The 21,220-nt window shown below is 55.0% G+C and overlaps 2 protein-coding genes across 10 annotated transcripts in view; one reads left to right on the forward strand and one right to left on the reverse strand.

Moving 5' to 3' along the window:
- ZFYVE27 (zinc finger FYVE-type containing 27) overlaps positions 1–21,220 on the forward strand; it is a 101,329-nt gene that overhangs the window by 14,370 nt on the left and 65,739 nt on the right. For 2 of the 9 annotated variants that reach the window (XM_033425728.2, XM_049697453.1), the window contains 5 exons: positions 748–768; positions 924–1,068; positions 5,360–5,406; positions 5,744–5,825; positions 6,867–8,500. In XM_033425728.2, the coding sequence (XP_033281619.1) occupies positions 748–768; positions 924–1,068; positions 5,360–5,406; positions 5,744–5,825; positions 6,867–6,931 (360 nt within the window). In that variant the 3' untranslated portion in view covers positions 6,932–8,500. Of the gene's footprint in view, positions 1–747; positions 769–923; positions 1,069–5,359; positions 5,407–5,743; positions 5,826–6,450; positions 8,501–16,803; positions 18,849–21,220 lie in introns of those variants that run through there. The other 7 variants (XM_033425732.2, XM_033425729.2, XM_004268421.4 and 4 more) reach the window with 5 other exon arrangements.
- On the reverse strand, positions 14,635–20,095 carry SFRP5 (secreted frizzled related protein 5). The gene is made up of 3 exons (XM_004268425.4): positions 19,500–20,095; positions 17,251–17,328; positions 14,635–15,693 (listed from the first exon to the last, which is right to left on the reverse strand). The coding sequence occupies exons 1-3, from the start codon at positions 20,020–20,022 to the stop codon at positions 15,347–15,349; spliced, it is 948 nt and encodes a 315-aa protein (XP_004268473.1). The 5' UTR covers positions 20,023–20,095; the 3' UTR covers positions 14,635–15,346.

Below are 21,220 nucleotides of genomic sequence, written 5' to 3' on the forward strand. Positions count from 1 at the left end.
CTGCGGCACGTGGGATCCTCCCAGACCAGGGCTCGAACCCGTGTCCCCTGCGTTGGCAGGCGGACTCCCAACCACTGTGACACCAGGGAAGCCCTATGGCTTTTCTTATAGTAGGAAATCACTTCTCTTCATGTCTCTTTGTAAAGCGGGGGATACAAGAAATGGAGGTTTTGTGAGTTTTCACCAGGCCTATGATTTACACCCAGCCCGCTTTACTATTATTACATTAGCCTCGTCCATGTGGGCATTTACATTTTCAGCTGCTAAGATTTCTCTAAGACTTGAAGCGGCTGTGGACTCTGAGTCTTGGTGGTGGTGGTAGGGAATATACATAGCAGGGGCTTTCAAGCAGGTTTGTTCATGACCTAGAGTAAGGAACACATTTTACATCTTGACCCAGTTCACACTTATGTCTGTGAAATATGAAAGACTTAAATAAAACGAGTTTCCTGAAAAATACATTGTAAGGGATATTTTCTTTCCTGTTCAATTCTGTTCTATTAAGATAATGACCAAATTAATTTCACCCAGTTTGAAAAACAGTAATACACAGCTTCCCCCAAGCTTATTTGATGTTGGGGTCCTTTTACAGGGGCCTCTGTTAACGTCACCCTTTGGGATGTGCTCAGACAAACTCAGCATAGCACTTATGTGCTTCCTTTCCTTTGGGGGCCCCCCTCCCAGCAGCTTCCTTCTTGCTATCTTCTCTCTGTTTTCTCTCCTTCTCCCCTGCACCTTGGGAGGCAGGAGACCCACTTGGTGGTGCTGGTAAGTAGCAGCCTTGGTGAGGTGGGCAGGGGCTGGCGGGATGGGGGGAAGGGTGGCCGAGCCGGTGGTCGCCACGCCTCTCGGGGTCCGCCATGCACGCAGATCCCGGAGCCCTGCCACAAGGTGGGCAGAACTGGAAGCAGCTTTTCCCACAGGAGGATGACGAGGGGGCCCCGTGCCCGGCAGAGGATGAGCTGGCCCTGCAGGACAACGGGTTCCTGAGCAAGAACGAGGTGCTGCGCAACAAGGTGTCGAGGCTCACGGAGCGGCTTCGCAAGCGGTACCCGACCAACAACTTCGGTACGGCCCAGGGGAGGGCTGGTTGGGGGGCGCCCCGGCCGTGGGGCCAGAGGTGCTGGGTTACGAGGAGAGCAAGGAGTAAAGCTGTGTCCACAGGACCCTGGGGAGGTAGCACATGCACAGAGGGACTGAGAGGGAGGGAACGTGGGTTCCTTCTTGTGTCTCTGTCCTTATTAAATTTTGAGGGAAGATGAGGAATTCAGTTCCGGAAGCGCCACTCCAGGACTGCAGAGAGGTGTGGTCCTGAGGCAGGCAGAGCTGCGGTGGGCAGTGGAGCATAATGGCTGGGAACTGAGTGTGGAGTCTGAGCGCCTGGTGCAAACTCCAGCGCTGCTGGATGTCCTTGAGCAAATTATTTAACTTCCCCTTGCCTCAGTTTCCCCTTTGTAAAAGGTGGAAAATATAAGTTCTTACCTCACAGGGTCGTTGTAGGTCTCAAACGAGATAATGCTCATAAAGTGCTGGCACGTTCACAGTAAGTGCTTTGTAAGGGGCGCTGTTAACGTGAAAGGCCCTGGTCCATCCCGCAGGTGCCTAGGAGCCTGTCTGGATCTTTCCAGTCTGATTGGAAGCAAGTTGAAGGAAACAGTGCCTTCCCCTGGGGATGATGGAGCCCTGATGTTTCTTCTCCGCAGCCAAGTTGGTAGATTGGCTAGTCCTTATTTTACTGGGCATGGAGGTGCACCCAGGAAGGTAGCTTTGGAGAAGGGCGGACTTGACTGTTAGCACAGCTTGGAGACCTGGCTCTGATCAGGAGAGTGGGAGTCGAGCCGAGCCATTGTGATGAAGTTATAGCTGAAGCCTGGGGAGCCGGTGACTTGGGAGTCACCCTGGTCCTGACGCAGAACCTTGCTTCTGCCTGCTGTCAGCTGACAGGAGGAGGACGGTCTGGCTGCGCTGTCGGTTCTGGTGGGAGTGAGTTCCGGGTGCTGCGCCCTGGGAGAAGCCCCTGGGGTTTATCTTGAGGCATTTGACCCCGGGCGCTCAGGGCCTACCTTCCTGCCCCTGCAGCAGCCAGGGCAGTTGTTTCCTGAGTGTTAGACCTCCTGGACATGCTGTTTCTTTCTGCTCTGTGAACGTCCCCAGTCATTCAAGATCCCTTCCTTTTATTTGTGATGATCGCTGACTGCTGCCGAGTGCTCTGTGTTCAGTGCGCTTTCACGTACACTGTCTCATTTAGTCCTTAGAAGCAGCCAGGTTCTGGAAGTCCCAAGTGACATTACACAAGACTTAATACTCTTGTTCTGGCAAATTATACTTTTATATCTATGAATTTTAAGTAAAGCCCCTTAGATGTTCCCATTTGGTGGGTGAGTAACCTGAGGTTGAAAAGAGTGATTTGCCCAGAGTCTTCAGCCAGTACATGGTCGAGCTGTGACTCAAATCCAGGTCATCTGATTTGACTCCCATGTTCTTTCTTTTTTAAATTTATTTAATTTATTTATTTTTGGCTGCGTTGGGTCTTCGTTGCTGCACACAGGCTTTCTCTAGTTGCGGCGAGCAGGGGCTACTCTTCGTTGGGGTGCGTGTGCTTCTCATTGTGGTGGCTTCTCTCGTTGCGGAGCACGGGCTCTAGGCGCGTGGGCTTTAGTAGTTGTGGTGCACGGGCTTAGTTGCTCCACGGCATGTGGGATCTTCCCGGACCAGGGCTCGAACCCGTGTCCCGTGCATTGGCAGGCGGATTCTTAGCCACTGCGCCACCAAGGAAGTCCCCGTGTTCTTTCTAACTCATCATCCTCCCTTTGCCCTGTGTCTGAAGTGCCCTGGTTTTATGCCTATCCTGTTTCTGTATTTGGCTTTTGGTTCAGATAATCCCAACCAGGATAGGTGAAGGCTTGTCAGGTTCCCACGAGGATGGCAAAGGCAGAAAGTGCTTCTTTTCCTAAGCCCCCCTTAGCCCTCCATTCTTCAAGACTGCTTGCTGTCCCTCCCTTGAGATATTCTTAAGCTCTGGGCCGTGAGGGCAAGTGTAGCAGCTCTGTCTTGGGTCTGCCTCCCACAGGCCGGGGTGAGTGAGCTGCTTTGGGGGCCGTTCCATTCTGGCTGCGAGTGGATGAAGGGGATGCACGGGAGGAATGAGGGCAGGCTGCTCACGAGCTTCTCCGTGAACTCCGAGTGGGAGAGTCCTAGTGGGAAGGTCCCCTCTATCCTGGAGGCTCCGTGACCATTGCCTTGGCAGGTCTGTGTGGTCTTAGGCTCCTTCCTGCTCTCTCTGCCCCCGTGGCATCCTCACATGGTGAGTCAGGACCTTGGCTGAAAACGAGCAGGAAGAGTTGGTCGGTGTCGGAAGGGATCAGGGTGCCCTCCTCCTCCGCATGCCTACCTGAGATGGCATCGGCACACAGAGCCCTCCCTGGCTCCAGGTCTGTGCGTGGTACAGGGCTGTTTCACTAGACCACGTGGCTGTCTTGGGGCGGTTGGCCCTGGTACTCCATCCAGTTGAGAGGGGCCAGAGTGTCAGTCTTTGAGCAGCTCCTTTCCCCTGTCCCATGCCCCTTGCTAAGGAGAGCCGGAGGTGGGCTGCCTTGACCTAATTTGTAGTGTGGGGGACAGAGTCTTGGAGCAGCCTGTTTCCTGGGTTGGCATTACCAGCCAGCGGGGCACTATGCTCTTCTCTCTTTTCCTCTGCCAGGGTCACGGGCTGGCTGACAGCAACAGCAACAGCATCTGCCTTAAGCCCATTGTGTTCAGGTTTCTCCTGCTCTAGCTAGGGTCCCCTCTCCTTGAATAACGGGAGTGTCCTTTAGCAAGAGCTGCAGGGGATTCTGGCTGGATAGAGGAAGGGACCACATCGCTTTGGGCCTTTGTGTGAAGGTGAGGCCTGGTGCTGTGTACCTGGCCAGACAGATGGTCCAGGAGGCCCAGCAGTGCGCCCTGAAGCTGATAATTCCTCTGGTTAGATCACAGGAGGCCTTTAGACCCCAAGTCTGGAAACCTCCTTCAGTAATCTTGTCCCCTCTCAGGTTTTTCTAGGACCCTAGCCGGCTCTCTTCTGGGCCCACAGCCCTTGGTTGGCCTCTCTGGTCCCCTTTTGTTAGCCACCCTCCTGCCTAGTGTGGACCCCTGCCTTTTCTCCCCTGGCTCACTGCCCCCATCTGCATGGAGATTTCTGTGTTGAACTATAGTCAGTATTCGTGGCGGCAGCCCTTGCACCTTTCCTTGTTCTCATAAGTTTTTGCTTCTGCTTCTGGAGCTCATTGAAGTCATAAGGGCCCAGTGTGGCTTTTCCTCTCCTCCTCCATCCTTTTGATTTTTTTCACTCACCTGCATGTGCCCCCTTCATCAGACTGTGTCCTTGTTGCAGCCCACCTTTTCCTTCTTTAATTTTCCTGGAAGCAGGGGTGGGTGGTGAGCACAGCTTCTATTAAGCCCCTTTGCCTTGATGTCACCTTGAAAAGAATGGTCGGGGGAATTCCTTGGTGGTTCAGTGGTTAGGGTTCCGCTCTTCCACTGCAGAGGGCATGGGTTTGATCCCTGTTCGGGGAACTAGGATCCTGCGTGCTTGTGTGGCGTGGCCAGAAAAGAAAAAAAAAAAAAAGATTGGTCCCCTCTTCCCCATCTTTCATCTCTTCTTACACCCCCCTTGCCTCCTTCCAACAGTTTTCTAAGCTGCTACTGGCTTCTCTGCTTGAAACCGTGTCTGAAACCTTGTCGATTCATTGTGTCTGGTGGTTTAGGCAGGATCTCTTTCCCAGCTGTATATCGCCCCATCCGTCCACCACTCTTAGTGCCTGCACCTCTTGCCCTGTGCATCTTTTTGGAAGGTGCCTGGTTCTGAGCTTCTCTCCTGGAATCTTCAGATGACAGAAAGCAGGAGTCTGGTGTTTTAGGAGGCATTTCTCTCTTTAGCTGTGGGCAGAGTACTTGTAAGGAGACACTTTGGAAAGGGTTGTGTCAGGCAGGTTTCCTTAGAGATCATTGGAGCCACCTTCTCTAAGGGATGCCTGTTGTCAAGTCCCTGCCAACGTGGTGTGATTTCCAGGGGGTAGATTCTGCTGGATGCTCTGCGATTTGGGCTGGCCCTACAGGTGGGGGGTCTCTAAGCCCCAGGTGGGAGCAGGGGCAGCAGCAGTGTATAGTCTGGGACATCGATTCTCGGTGGCCTTCGGTTTTTCCTTCTTAGTTTGAATCCCTCCTTCTGGCTCTGGATCTGGACTTTGCACTCTGCTCCCAGCCAAGGAGTCTGGGCTGGGCTGGCGCCCTGAGTGTCCCCATTTAGAAGAGTCAGGAGAAGGCGAGAGTTGCAAGGCCTGGGCTGGGTCAAAGCTGAGCTGCTGCCTCTGTTTCTCAGGGAGCTGTACGGGCTGCGCGGCCACCTTCTCAGTGCTGAAGAAGAGGGTAAGTCTTCTCGAGGGTGTGTTTGCTGGGGACTTGGGACGAGATGTAGGGGAGTAGCTCGAGGTCACAGATGAAGTCTGACTGCTTGGGCCACATTGGGCCTGAGGTCTGGTCTGAGGTTTGCTCAAATGAGTGGGTCTCCGGAGCCCTGCCCCTGTGCCCATGCCTTCACCAGCCTTCTCGTGGGATGTCCCATCTGGTTTCAGTCCTGACCCGCTCGGGCACCTCCCCACTCCCATAGTTGTCCCAGGTTCTCTGGGTGGGGCCAGCTGGTGGAAAGGAGCTCCAGGTGCCCGGGGGCAGGCGATCCAAGACTGACCCTGGCTCTTGTCTGCAGCGGAACTGCAGTAACTGTGGAAACAGCTTCTGCTCTCGGTGCTGCTCCTTCAAGGTACCCAGGTCCTCCATGGGGGCCACAGGTGAGTGGTGCAGTCTGGGGGTCCGGGCAGCGGGAGGGCGCGCCTGCCTCCCACCTCCTCTGGGGGCTGCTGTGTGTGGGCAGGGAGCCAGGAGTCAGTGAGAGGTCCAGGGAACTCGGGATCTCCTCCATCTCCCTTTAACAAAGGAAGAACGAAAACATTTGATGCGCGGACAGGAGTATATATATATAAAACGCACCTGAATCGTGAAGCGCAGTAAGGACTACCTCCCACCGCTCACTAAAGTTAGAAAATAGAGCACGAGCAGCACCACCAAGCCTCCCAGCGCCACGCCCGCCTTCCCCAGGCAGACCACCTCCTGAATTTCATTCTTTCTCATGGCCTTGGTAATGCTTTTAACTAAAAAAAAAAAAAAAATTTCTTTTCCTTCTATAAAAGCGATACCTACTCATTGTAAACAAAACAAAAAGCCAAAGAAAGGAAAACAATCTCTCCCAGAGAGAACTGTTAGGCGTGGACCCTTCCCGGTCATTAATGCCGTCACACACGGGATAAATACATATGCATGTTCTAAAAAAAAATGGGAGCATGTATTACATACTGCTTTGCACTACGTTACAATGTTAAATGGAGTGTCCTTTTTTCATTCTTCTGGTCATGCTAGTAACATATGCTTATTCTAGAAGATTTGGGAATTACAGAAGAAGAAGGAAGAGAAAAATAATCTTGTAATCTTACCACCCAGAGATAATAACCACTGTTAAAACATTCTGGAAAATTTTTTTCTGGTATTTTATTTAAAAAACATTTTTAAAGGTATTCTTTTGGTGCTAAAATAATTTCTAATGCATAGAACATCTGGGTGAGGCCTGCTGTTGGTATGGTCACCCCCAAAGCCCCCAGTTCCCATGGAAAGAGAATTCTCTGAGGGCAGGCTGGTGAGCTGGGACAGCGAGCTTGTAGGCTGGGCGATGGGTGGTCTGTGTGGGGAGTCGGGGAGTGGGGAGGAGGTTCTAGTGTTTGGGGCCATGAGCCAGAGGGCACGAGGAAGCGTCTCACCAAGTTCTTCCTCCTTTTCAGCCCCTGAAGCCCAGAGAGAGACTGTGTTTGTGTGTGCCTCGTGTAACCAGACTTTGAGCAAGTGAGAAGAGGGCCCAGGGTCCAAGTGGGCGCCTGTCCCTGGGGCCAGCAGTAGACCCCGCTCTCCCCACCCTTAGCCCCATGTGGCATGTGCTGGGCAAATGTGGCCTGAATGCTAGGTAGGCTTCCCCTTCCTGTCCTTGCTGACTCCAGCCAGGTTCTGGAGCTGTTCTCTACTCCTACGGATGGCCAGTAGTGGTTGCTCTCAAACAAGGACTGGAGTGTTTGCCCTGCTCTGCTCTGGGCTGTTAGTGGACTCAGGGTTAGGCAGGGAATGTAAGTTAGAGGGCAGCAGTGAGCCAGGCCTGGTCTCACCTGGGATCAGGGTGTCCCTACAGGCCTGGGAATTCTAGAAGACTGGAGGTCAGAGATTGGGAAAAGAGATTCTTCCCCTGCTGGGTATTGGGCCAAGCCCTTGCCCTTTGAGAGCCTGCAGAGGGCTTGCACGTGTCCCAATTCTGTTCGAATGTCCCTTCAGGCATCAGGACCTCATCATTTCCCCACCAGAGGGTGTGGTGAGGGCTATCAAGACCAAAAGTACTTCTAGAAACAGGGTTGAAGTTCCCAAATTCCCCCAGAGGAGGACGTGTCTAGGAGGGCCTGGTAGAATCCTTCAGTGTTAAGCAGAGCAAAACGGGCACCCCAGCAGCTCAGAGGGCCTCAGCCCCACCTTGCAGGGACCTTGACTTACAGAATCTCAGCCCACATGTTATTCTGGTCTTTTCAGCTCTGCCCGGTAGATGCTGGGCACTCAGATCACTCCTGCTTCCTGTGTTCAGAGCCTTGGGCACCCCTTCTCTGGCCTAGAGCTACAATTCCCCTCCCTGGCCCCTTGTCCCATGGAGTGTGAGACCAGGAAGCAGAGCAGAGGTCCTGAAGCCCTCAACCTTTGGGGGCCTGAGAAGTGTAGGATCTCGCTGGGCTGGGTCTCAGATTCCAGGGCTGTTCTCCAGCAGGACAGCAGTTATGGGATAAGGCCACTTGGGGTCCCTATCCCCTCTCCAACAATTTCACATTCACTCTGGGCTTCTAGGGGCACAGTGTCTCTCCCGAAGCCATGAGCAGGCTCAGGCACCCCTTCCTTCCCCAGGAGCTTCTCTGCCTTTTTGAAGTATTTATTTATTTATTGCATGGTTCCCGGGAACATGTGGCACAAGGAATGGGATAAAGAGGACGGGGGCTTCTCCTACCCTAGGATGCTTCCCTGAACTCATGGGCTGCCTGGGACTCAGAACCCTGGGAGGCGGAGACGTTTCTATACCCTAAGCAGGGACACAAGGTGGCAGGTTGGGGAGACAAGGATCATCCTAGGCCAGCTTTCCCTCCAGGCCAACCAGTCTAGGAGCCAGGGGACTTCTCCAGGCCAAGTGGGGCAAGTCCCTGGGGAACCAGGCGGGCTTTGGTAGACCCCTTTCCTTGGGCTCCTGTGGAGATACGAGAGTTAAGGGTCCCCCTTCCTCGGGTCCTGTGGAGATATGAGAGTTAAGTGCTTGTGCTTTACTTACACTGGAGAGGAACTAAAAGGATGTCTGTGTATATGGAGAATTGTCAATAAAAAGGCCTCAAGCTTCCTATGTTTTTGTCCTGGTCCTTGCATGCCCCCTCTCCCTGAGGCTGGAGAGCCAGGTCCCCCCCAGCACTGGCTGAGTTTGCAGGCCTGGGCTGTGTCTGCAAGACGGGGCGGAGGGGCTGCGGAGGCTGAAGTTGGGGTGTGAGCTGGGGTTGGGGGAGGAAAGCTGTGCCTTGCGCAGGAGGGGCTCAGCGAGATGCCTGTTGGATTGACTTGTGACCACATTGTGAGGGCTGGGGGTTGGGCTGGGGACCAGAACTTGGTAAATACTAAGCGATGCAGGCTTTAGAATGGAAAGATTTTAGCTAATCCCTCTGAGAAAGCAGAAAAGGATCAGCCCTGGGGGAGGCTGAGAACCAGCCGGAAAGAGGATTGGCTGTGAGATGGGAAGTAGAAGCAGTTCCCTGGGAGCTGGGGTTTGGGGGGTGTTTACTGGGTGCCAGGCGCTGTGATACGTGCTTTACACACATTATTTCATTTAATCCTCAAGATGGCCCTAAGAGGTAGGCACTTTTTCTTCCCTTTTTACAGGGGAGGAAATTGAGGCCCAGGGAGGTTAAGCAGCGGCTGCACGAGGCTTGGCACTTTGCAGACCACAGCTGGGTAGAAGCGGTGTCTTCAAGACCTTCTGCCTGAGGCAGTAAAGGGGGGTGGAGAGACTCTGCCTTGGAGTCGAGGTCAGGTTGCAGCCACATCCTCATGACCCCATGCACGTGCAACTCAGACTGCGGTGCCTGAGGGGTCCTCGCAGCACACTGAGGCCTCGGTCTGGGAACTTCCCCTAGTACGGGGGAGCCCCAGCAGGGGGCCCCAAGAGACAGGGAAGCAGCCAGAACCTTGTCCTAGCAGTTTTTACAGAAGAGCATGTTCACTTTAAAAAGTACCCAAGTGGCAAAAAAAAGTACCAAAGCGACCTCAGTAGCCTGGTAGTCCAGAGGAACAGTAAAGATGCTGGAGGAGTGGAAAGTAGGGCTTTCGAGCAAAAGGGGACAGCAGTGGTAGCACGGGCCCAGGAAGGCAGTTTTTCTCATGGAGGGCGTGTGTCATAGTAGGTCAGTTGGAGGGATGCTCAGAGATAATCCAGTCCAGCCCCTCACTGTGGGAGCCACACCATACCCACTTGAAGATGCGGGTTCCCCGCAGCATTGGAGGATGGAACCAGAAGGGACTTCCCTTAGAGCAGGAGCAGCCTGCACTAGCCAGAGAGCATCCCGGTGACAGTAGAGGCGGGTGCTGCGATGGACCGGCTCCACACTTGGCCCTGTTCTACCATTGGCTGCAGCCACACTGGAGTTGCTGCAGGGGCCTTGCCCCCAAGCCTTTTTGTGCTGCTTTCCTCATCTGTAAAGTGGGTAGATAGTGATCTCTATCTTGTGTGGCTGCTGTGAGGATTCAATGAGATAGTCCACTCCAGGTGGGAAGCGAGGTGCCTGGCACATAGTAAATGCTCAATAAACACTAACTCATTTCTCTCATTCTGGCCATCTTTAGGAATATCAAAACAACTCTGCCCTGCATGGCTTAGAACAGCAATTTTTTTTAAAACTAGAGAATAATCATAGATTATTTTCAGGAAAGAATGAGGCCAGAGTATAGTTTGAAAAAGCAGTCAATATTTTATGTTGGGAAAATGAAAACAATGTCTAATGGTGAAATACAGACTATAGCACAAGTAGCTTTCAGGACATGGGATTCAGAGTGTGAGAAACATGGTTTTCATCATTGGGGGTCAGTGGCCTCATAGAGGGAAAGCCACCTCCTTGTCCCCTTGAGGTGCGTGTGAGGGCCTCAGAGCAGGCCAGTGATGGACATCTTCAAAGTGCAGGTGCCACTGGGAAAATGGAGCCATGGAGGGTTTTACTAGCAGTGGATTGTGCCTTCCCGCTGCCTGGGGTCCACAGCATGGAGAGGACCAAAGGTGGGATGGCCTGGAAAGCAGACTGTCCGTTGTAGAATTGGATGCCTGGTTTAGAAGATGCTTCCCAGTTCGTTCTCAGGGACCAAGTGAGGGGACAGTAGCCAGGTCTGCGACAGCCCTGGAACCTGCTGGGCAGACCTGGATGGATGGCCAGCTCCCACGGCCTGGCTTGGGTTGAGGGTTCTGGCCATCTTTTCATGGGTTGCTAGTGGTGGGGAGCAGCCTCCAGTGAGTCTTGGCAGACCTTGAACTGGCCGTGGTTTGTGGGGTCTTTGGGATTTGAGGTCGCTGGCCACCTGGCTCTCAGAGCTGAAGCCAAACGAAGTGCCATTTTCATCCCTTTGTCTCTATGGAAGCTTCGAGGCCCTGGCTCCAGCATCTGTCCTGCAGCTGGTGGCTCTAAGATCATAATACCTACGTTTATTGAGCACTTGTACTGGGCAGTAAGCTGAGTGTGTCGTCTCATTTAAACCTCGTGACTGTCCCCAAAGCTAAGTTCTACCATTAACTCCATTTCACCAATGAGTGAGTGGAGGCCTAGGGAGGTTAAGTAACCTGCCCCAGGTCACAGCTAGTAAGCCGTGGAGCCGCAATGTGAACTGTGCCACAGGTCTTGTGGATGCCTCAGAGAAACTGGTCACCATAGCAGTCCTGGCTGTCACCTCCCTTCTGTTCTGCCTTGTTCCCACTAGCTCCAGGAGGTTCTGAGCCATTGAGCTAACAGGAGGGCCTGCCCACCACCAGCCCTAGTGAAGTGGGCTCAGCCTCCAGGGGAACAGAGGCAGCCTTGTGGCAGGAGCTCCCCCAGCTCCCAGCACTGCCCCATCTCCTTGGCTGGGTCTGTTGCAACACCCTAGGGTAGCACATTCCATTCTCTGGCACAGCTGGGGGCTGGAGGTTCTGGATTCCCCTGGCCCCAGCAGAGCCTGCTGTCTGGGCTGGGACACTGGGTCCCAGCCACACACATTCCAGCAGCAACCACCCCCCACGTTGGATTTCCCAAGGAGTGAACTTTAGCCAGGATTACAGTCGACTAAACAGTTGTGGGATGTGAGCTTCCTTTGTGGGACCCGAGAGGCTGGATGCTGATGGGGCTGAGAGAGGAGGAGGGGCGAAGGGGTGGGCTGCCCTGGGATTCGGGAGAAAAGCCATGGTTCAAGGATGGCTCTTCTGCTGCTCTCAGGGTGCTTGGAGTGAGATCTGAGCAGGGTCCCCAGAAATCTTCCTGGGAGGCAGGGTAACAGACGCATGGCTGCTTGTACTCTGATCCTGCCCACCTGTCCTCAGCTTTGCCCCCTGCAGGCAGTAGTACAGGGGTTAAGAGCATGGGGTCAAATCCTAACCACACCACTAAGTACAGCTGTGTGTCCTTCAATGAGTTCATTAACCTTTCTGAACCTCAGTCTCCTCACCATTAAAATGGGGATAATAATAGTACCTATCTCAGGAGGCTTAAATTAAAATGCCCAAGTGCTTGAATATTTATATATTAATGGACTTGCTATATACTGAATGCTACTATAGTATTATACGTCTTCTTTTCTCTATTGCCCTACATACTATCTGGGGATGTATTTTCTGATGCAAAACCACAAATGTGAATTCTCTTCCCCTTCTGGAAGTAACAGTTCTGGCCTTTAGATAAGATGTTCCTGTCTTTTCCTTGCCTTCCTGCCAGTAGCATTTCTTAGTTGATTAACAAATCAATTAGGAATTTAATAAGCACTTATTTTGTGCAGGCACTGTGCTAGGTCAAGGCCTTTGGTTAATAAAAATACTAATTACCATTTAATGAGCATCTTCTAAATGCTGGGCATTGTTGCCAGGTATTTTTCATACATTTCCCTGCTTAACACTCAGCCGCCCTGTGAAGTAGACAGAATCACTCCGTTTTCCAGCTGGGAAATGTCCCCAATGTCACATGGTCATTAAGTCACAGCACTGGAAACCAGAACTGGCCTCTTCTCGCCTGATCCTGAGTGTCATGGGCCTACCCCAAAACCCTTCTGTTCTCTCTCAGAACTCTCATTTTGCACCCAGCTGAGACACTTCCTCTGCTCCCTTGCAACTTGGACTGGCCATGTGACTTAGTTTTGGCTGGTGAGCTTAGTTTTGGCTGGTGAGCGAGAAGTGGAAATCTACCAGGTGGGACTTGTTGGGAAATTACTGTTTTCCTGATCAAAAGGACCAGAGGCAGCTGACGCGCTGCTTCTGCTCTTAGCCCTTTCCCGCTTTGCTCCCTGGAATGTGGCTGAGAAGTTGGGAGGAGGAGGCACCACCCACTGGCAGAGCAGGAAGGCAAAATGAGCCTGGGACACGGACCTCCCACCTCCGGATCTCTTGAGTGGGGAAGCCCCGCTGTTTCTGGAGGGTTCTGCTCCACGCGGTCAGATGCCATCATTCACCGGTACGCCGCGCAGATGCTCGCTGGGCACCACCAGCCGCCTGTCTCAGGCTGGCCAGGAGGGAGTGTTCTGTGGCTGCACTGAATGCAGGGAGCGCTCAGGCCTTGCAGGGCCTCCTTGGTCTTTGGTCCCAGGGAAGAGACTGCCGGGGGCTCTGACGGCAGGTGCCGGGGACAGAGCCAAGGTGCAGAGCAGGGCCTGACCCCTTTGTGGCGGTGGGTGAGGAGCGCCTTGCTGGGGCCTCGCAGGATGGGCTAAGGGAGCCCCTCCCTGCCCGCTCCCTCTCATGGGCTGCCAGCACCTGACAGAGGTCAGTATTGTGCTCCGGCCAGAAGCAGCCTGAGTCCTGTGTGTTCAGTGAAAAAAGAATCCCTGGTCCTGGTTGACCCTAGAAGGGCCTGTAAATATTTGGTCGGGGTAGGAGGCTGGGAGACAAGGGGCGGTTTCAGGGAGCCAGGTGGGCTGGGCAGGCTTTGGGCGAGGGTGGGAGGCAGCGGCTTCCTCAGAGGTGAGGAGAAACACGCAGGCCGCGGCCGCCCCGACCTGTGTGGGGCACCTGACTGCCAGGGAGGTGACTTATGGGCAGGCTGTCAGACCACCTGTTAGCCCGCACTGGCCCCTTGTTTCTCTGTGGCAGCGCGCTCCTCTGAGAGCTGCGGAAGCAAGCCAGGGTTTTCCTCACCTCAGGAGAACGTGGCTCCATTGTTTTGGACGATCAGCAGGCCTTGACTGGACTTGGCATCCCAGCTGTACCCCAGTTGGTGAGGAACGCCTTCTGGAGGTGTCCCCAGCCCCCTGCTCTGGGTACGTCTGCCCTGTCCCTCAGCATCTGCTGGCGGTCACCTCAGGACTCTTTCCGGGCACCACCCCTCCCAAGTTCTGGACGCGTTACTGACAGCAGCCTGTTACCTCCGTTTCAAGCCTTCTCCCCTCGCTGTCCCATCCAGCTCAAGGTAGCAGCCTCCATCTGCACTGAGCTCGCTGAAGAAGCCCCCTGAGGCATTATAGCTGGTCTGCTCCTCGCATGCAGGACCAGGGCCCTTCCAGCCTGAGGTAGCCTCAGCCCCTCGCCCTCCTGCCTTAGCTGTCGGCTTATCCGGATGGAGGTTCTCAGCCCTGGCTGCACACCGCCCCAGTGGGCATCTAGCAATACTGATTTTGGACCACCCTCCAGAGGTTCAGATTTAATTGATTTAGAGCAGAGCCCAGTAATTTGTGAAAGCTCCCTAGATGATACGAAGGTTTATGTATTAAAATGCAGGTGCGGGGTGGGGCCTGAGCTTCTGTGGTTCTCACCAGCTCTGAGGTGATACTGATGCTGTGGTCCAGGGACCAGCTTGGAGTAGCACCTGTCCACACCATCATCTCCTACACGTCCAGTGCCCAGGGGTGTTTGAGCTCTAGGGGTAGGAGTGACACGTTTAGGCCTCTGGGTCTTCAGAGTAGTTCCCTGTGGCCCAGCCTTTTGGGTGCTCCTCAGAGCAGGCACTGTCCGTGTCAGGGAGATGCTGCAGGACTGTGGGAGCCTTCTGATGGTGGGAGAAGGCTGGGGAACTTGGCATCTCTGTCCTTCCTCTGAGACAAAAGGACAGTCATCTCCATCGCTCAGTTAGTCTCGTTGTGAGGATGAGAAGGGTGACCCTCTCTATGTGTTCTCGGGGGATCCTGCGAAAACATGGGAATTGCTCTTTTTAGGCATTCCAAGTATGTCTGTGTGGACAGGCCGTGGCTTACAAAAAGGCCTCTTTCGCGAAGTCGTTTCTGAACACCCCACCGAGGAACCAACTGATAAAGAAATCACCTGGTTAAAACCAGTTTGTTTTCTTTGATTTAATTAAAAACTTTAAAAAAAAATAGAAAACCAAACCCTACCTGCATCAGTCTAGTATCTATGGCCTCACAGCAGTAGCAGTAATTTACTGGTCATCAGGATAAAAGGGACATGCGGAGGCTGAGGAGTGCGCGTCTGGGAGCGGGGCTGGGCTGGGCTTCTCTCCGGTCCAGCGGGAAGGGAAACGGGCAGAGACGGGGAAGGAGGGGAGGCGTGCCTGGAGGGCACTGTGACCCTTTCCTTTTGGGGGGGCTACAATGAGGACACGTGAAGGGGCCCTGGGGGCCAAGAACTGTCCCTCAAGTAGCTCAGCCTAATACCAGGACTTCCCTCTCCCAGGCGAGGCCCCACCGCCAACAGAGGGGAGCTGACACCACCGGCTATCCTGGAAACCACCTCCTCAGGCTGCCTAGAGCTCTCTTTTCTCTCTGCCTACTTTCTCCCAACTGAGAAACCTCTGCTCCTATGGGAGGAAACCTTCAAGGACCCCAGAACCCCTCGGTCAAGGACAGCCTGGCTCCATGTCCATCCCTTAGTGCCTGTGCTGGTAGCAGCTCTGCACGAACCACCCTCCGGCAGGGGCTGGGTCAGCCTGGGAGTAGGGGGAGGCCAGGTGGGCAGGAGGAGAGAGCGCGCCCCAGGGGTGGAGACAGAGACAAGGCACAGCTGGCTGGGTGGGGCAGGGAGGAGTGCCCTTCAGTGGGGCTCTGCGGCCCCATAGAAGAAGGGATAGTAGAGGGAGCAGGGGTAGGAGAACATGAACTTGACCGCGAACTTCATCTCCTTGTTCTTCTTGTCCCAGCGGTAGACAGCCGTGAGCAGCAGCTGTCCGTCCACTTTGCGGCCCATGACCAGGAAGCTGCCGGCCAGGCTCTCCAGCTGCGGGCAGGGGCAGCCAGCGCCGTTCTTCATGTGCAGCACCAGCCTCTTGGTGTCCTTGCGCTTCAGGGGCCCCGGCTTGAGCAGTTTCTTCTTTTTCTGGGCTCCAATCAGCTTCCGGTCCGCGTTCTCTATCTTGATCTCTCTGATGCGCATTTTGACCACTGTGTGTCGGGGTGGACAGAGGGATGGCCTGAGAACCGTCACGTTTGCTCAGGACGCTGGTGGCCCCATGCTTGGTGCTCTGCCTGAAGCTCCAGGCCTGGGGCTTGGGGAGATGGAGCTTCTGCGTGTACACGCTGACATTTATGAAGCTCCCATCATGTGCTGGACTCGCACGGGCATTATCATGTTTCATCCTTGAGGCGTGGTGGGGAAATGAGGTTTGGAGAGGTGGTGATGTGCCTGAATTCTAGAGCCTGGGTTGAACTGAGGTCTGGCCTGTGCCTCTCCATGACACCAGGTGCAGGGTGGAGAGCTCTCCGTGGGGAGTGGAGCTGGGTGTGGGCTCCCTGGGGAAGGGAAATATTGGGGGTGGAGCTGAACAGTTGGAGGGGGGGTTTGGTGGAGGGGGCGTCCTTGTGATGGAGGAAGGCTGGATTTCATGATCTCTGGGGATGCTTCCAAACGGATTTCTGGCTGCGTGTGTGTGTGTGTATGTGTGTGTTGCAGGGGGTGGTGTTTGGAGCAGTGGTGGCTCTAAATGCTAGACAGCCAGCTCTGGCGGGGGGTGGGGGGGCCCTTCTCTGTTGCATGTGCTGATTTCCATGGGTAAGTGCTCCCACCGTGACCCACTGAGTCACGGAGCGCAGGGTTGGGAAGCACCGCGTACAACCAGCTCTTGCTGGGCGAACCCACTGCTGTCATTTGTGTGCGACTGTGTAGTGTGGGTGGGAGTGTGGAGTGTGGTGCTGTGTGTTTTTGTGTGTGAGAGAATGTCTGCGGTGTGTGTAGGAGTGTGAGTGTGTGGGGTAGTGGAGGAGGTGGTTGAAGGCCAGAGAGTCTAATGGAGTTAGCGGCGGTCACTTAGGCCAGGGTCCTCCTTCTGCGGGCCTCTGGGTCCCCATCTCTGGGAGCAGCCAGGGAGAAGCCAGAGAATAACTTTGGGCACCCAGGAAAGGACAGTGTTATAAAATCTCTTTCCTTCTCCCCCACCCCCTCTTTCTCTCTCGGGCACGCACACACCTTGCAGTAGTAGTGTCCTCTTTCCAAACAGACTAACGACATCAAAGACCTGTTGCAGGAAGGATTTCATTGCTTTCTCTTTTTCATAGACAGAGGAGGCTAAGACACAAAAGGGGAGCTGACCTGGCCAAGACGACATGCTGGGCTGCGTGGTCCGCACAGGAGCCAAGTCCTGACTGCCCCAGGAATGGGGAGGCTCCAGGATGAAGCTGTGGGATGGGTGACCACAGCTCCCCTGGCCAGAGGTGCATCAGGTACCAGGCAGAGGTGCCCAGGGACGAGGGGGCTGCACTTCCATCCTGGAGCCCATCTCTCCCCTCTGCTACCTCCATCCATCTCTGGGCCAAGCCTCCTTCCCCTAAAGAGAATCCAGCCCTGGAGGCCCCTCTGTAGAGAGTGTCAAGGGAGGGCTGCCGGAGCCCTGGCCAGGGATGGACCATGGCCTTGAGGGGCTTTTGAAGTCCCTGGGATGACGTGCAAAAAAGAGGTACATTCCTCTGGGGAGAGGGCAGTGGCCACGTGGGCTCTACACTCACCGAAGTCGCTGGAACACATCTGCTCCATGAGGCCATCAGCGCTGTGCTCCATCTCACACTGGGCGCAGATCTTGGTCACTGAAGAGAGAAGCAGGGGTGGGGAGAGGGGATCAAAGTCCATATAGCCACTTAGGGTTCAGGCTCCCCCACTGACCAGCCACCTCCCCCTGCCAAGCCTCCACTTCCTCATCAGGAAACAGGATGATGATAATGGTAATGCTCACTGAGTGGCTGTGAAGTTCAAAGGGTCGTGAAGGGACAAAACTGACCAGGTGGGCATGATTGCCCCGTGACCCTGGCAGCTGTGACCATGATGTGCACTGTCTTTTTCTAAATTTTGTCTCATTTAGTCCTCAGCCTATGAAGTAGGTATCGTTATTCCTCTTTTTTCTTTCTTTTTTTTTTTTTTTTTGCGGTACGCGGGCCTCTCACCATTGTGGCCTCTCCCACTGTGGAGCACAGGCTCCGGACGCGCAGGCTTAGCGGCCATGGCTCACGGGCCTAGCTGCTCCGCGGCATGTGGGATCTTCCCAGAGCGGGGCACGAACCCATGTCCCCTGCATCGGCAGGCAGACTCTCAACCACTGAGCCACCAGGGAAGCCCCATTATTCCGCTTTTAAAGAAAAGGAAACCGAGGTCCAGAGTGGCTACCCAAGTCTGCAAAGCTAGTGAGAACTGAGCTTAGAACTCAGGATTTGTGACTCCTAGACTAGTGCTAGGGTGGGGATGTTTGCGGGGTCTTTCTAGGAACCCAGGCTCCAGACAGGTGGGTAAATGAGTGACGCCGGCAGGGCAGGGACTGTGGTAAACTGAGGAGCACCCAATTTAGCATTACCAGAACTTCCGATTTTTCAAGGGAAGCCAAAACTCTTTTTGTATGAAATATTCTCAGTTTGTCTGTTGGCCACACAGATACCTCGGGCTGCCTCTGGTCCTACCACACAGCATCTGACCTCGCTCTGTGTCTCTGCCTTCTGGTGGGTGCCCCATCATGGGGGAGAAAGGGGCTCAAAGCGGGTGAGAGTGGGAGGGCAGAGCCAGGTGGGAATCCAAGCCTGGGATTTCCCTGCTTTCCAGGATGTTAATGTTTGGGCTCCAAGAAAACCAGAATAAAGGAGCCATGCCTAGGATCCCTGCTGGGGACTATGCTGTCTCTGCTTGAGCTGCGTCTTTCTCCCCTGCTTCCTGGTCCCATTACTAACCTGAGAATAGGGGGTTTCTCTTCTCTCAACACTCTTTGGTCACAGGACCCCCACCCAGCTGCAACTCTCAGATCCTGTGTGGGTGTGTAGGACTGGGGACTGCATGGGTGAGGTTAGCTTTGAGGGGTGGGTGGGGTGTGGTGGAGTCCAGTTGTTTCTGGGGGGCCGGGTCAAATGGAAAATGGGGGAGTGGTGCTGCCCCTTGGGAGAGTCCCAGAGCCAGGGGCTCCCTAGATTCTGGGTATTAGCCACCCAGGCAAAGCTGCCCTGCTTGGTGCCACTGTTTATTCTCCTGTCTGGTGCCCAGCCTGGGCTTACTCTGCCTGGAAGGAGTCTGGAAGAGGGGGTGCACAGTGAAGGGGGGGCTGAGACCAGAGAGGAATTAGGGGTAATGGGATTGGGGGTGGGTGGGTGGGAGGTGGCACTTAGGATCTCATAAATGTTGGGAACCTGGGATTGCTTCCTATTTTACAGATGAGGAAACCAAGGCTCAAAGTTGAGCAACTTGCCCAAGGGCTCCTTGTCAGGGGCCAAGCCTGGCAATCTGCTCACTCTTCTGCACTGAGCCTTACCCAAAGGTCTCCCAACCTGGGGGACTGGGGAAAGAGTGGGAAAATTTAGGGTTCCCACGTGCAGAAAATGGGGACAGGGTGGAATTCATAGCCCAGAGTGTGCTTAGCAATCGTGGGCATTTGTGGGCTGAGAGAGGTGATAAGGCATTTATTGGAGGCCTCAGGATGGAGTGACAGCATTGGGCTCCCCCAGGGATTCCAGAAGCTTGGGAAGGTGGGAGCTGTGAGGGAAGTGGGGGAGGTTTCAGGAACGGAGTTGGAATGGGGGAGAACCAGTGGGAATGTCCACAGCCGCAGGTGGGAAGGCTGGTAGGCTTCGGGCGACATGCAGGGCTGAGCAAAGACGTGTGTGTGTGGCACCTCTGGGGGCTTGAAGAGCTGTGCTAAGGGGTTGGGGGAGCGGCATCTATCCCGTCGGAGCGCGCGGGGCGCTGGGGGCTGGGGGTAGGGAGATGGCGGCGGCGGCAGCGCTACCTGGAGGCGCGGTGGCGGGCAAGTGCCCGAACTGCACAGCGATGCAGAGGTCGTTGTCCAGGGGGAACTTGTGGCAGTGCAGCATCTCGGGCCAGGGAAAGCCATAGGCCTCCATGAGCGGCGCGCAGCCGGCGCGCACGGCCTCGCACAGCGAGCGGCAAGGGTAGATGGGCCGGTCGAGGCAGACGGGCGCGAAGAGCGAGCAGAGGAAGACCTGCGTGTCCGAGTGGCAGCGCTTGGCCAGCAGCGGCAGCCAGCTGCTCGCCTGCTGCTTCACCTCAGCCAGGCTCTCGTGCTCCAGCAGGTTGGGCAGCCGCATGCGCTTGTAGCCCACGGTGTGGCAGAGCGGCAGGTCGGCGGGGATGTCGAGGCACTGGGGTGGTTTGGAGTACGAGCGCCCGTGCAGCGGCTCGGTCTGCCAGCCGTAGTAGTCGTACTCTTCGCCGCGCCCCGGCGCCCCGTGCAGCGCCCCCAGCAGCAGCGCCAGCGCGGCCGCCCGCGCGCCCCCCGCCGCCGCCCGCATGGCTGCACAGGCCCCCGATACTCCCCTGCCGCTGAGGTCGCCCAAGTGGGTGGCAGCCTCGTTCCGCGCCCGCGCGCACAGAGTGATCCTGGCGCCTCCCACCTTGAAGCTCCAGCCCCGGCCTCGCCGCGCGCCCCAGCCAATCTCCGGCCGCCCGGCCCCCTCCCCGAGGCGGGGAGGCAGGGTGGCGCCCCCCCTGCGCCTCCTGCCCCGCGGCCTGTGCGTCCCGCTCAGCGCCGGCTCCTGCGCCCCTCTCCCGCTCGCCCACTCCCCTGCCACTGACCCAGCCTCGCCTTGCGCCTCTCCCCGGGGCTCCCTCACTTCCCTAGGCTTCTTCCTCGCCCCTCGCCTTCTCCATCCTTCCTCCTTATCTCTCTCCGCCACAGCCTCTCCTGTTCCTTTTCTCACTCACTTCACTTGGTTATCTCTCCGTCTCGGCCCTTACCACTCTGCTCTGTTTTCTCTTCCCTGACACCTCGGTTTTCCCTTCTCTCGGCAGGAGGCTCCTGGCTGCCCACACCCTCCTGGTCCAGGCAGGCAAGTTCTTCACTCCCAGTCCTCACGCATTTATTGAGCTCCTGCTTGGTGCTGGGCAGCGTGCTGACTGTGTGCAAGGCTCGAGGTGCTGGGGAATCAGAGAGGGATATGATCCAGAACCCACCTCCGGGACATCACAGCTTAGTGGGGGCAAAGATAATCATACCTACTATTTAGTGAGCGCTTATTAAGTGCTTCAGACACTGCACAGCACTTCACGACCTTATCAACCATTTCCAATGATAGCTAACACTTATTGGGTGCTTCCTGTATGTCAAGTCTGTTCTGAGCATATTGCATAAACTACCTCATTTAATTCTTATAATAATGCTATTAGGTGGGCAGATACTATTACTATCCTCACTTTACAGATAAAGGCACTGAGACAAAAAGGTTAAGTAAAGATTGGTGCCAGGACTTGAACCCAGGAAGTCTGATTCCAGAGTCAGAGCCCAGATATGACCAGGAGGTCTGGGTTCTGAGTCTGCAGGCTTAATGACTGCGGTGGGAGGTGCTCAGAGAGGTGAAGTAACTGGCCCTTTGTCACATTGCTAATAGATGAAGGAGCCATCATTTGAGTCCAGGTGTTGGGTTCCAAAGGCCAGGGTTTAACTACTCTGCCCTAAGATAAATTCCAGCCTAGGGTAGGAAACGCTGAGGG

Source organism: Orcinus orca, chromosome 14 (genome assembly GCF_937001465.1).
Source record: "Orcinus orca chromosome 14, mOrcOrc1.1, whole genome shotgun sequence".
Lineage (NCBI taxonomy): Eukaryota > Metazoa > Chordata > Mammalia > Artiodactyla > Delphinidae > Orcinus > Orcinus orca.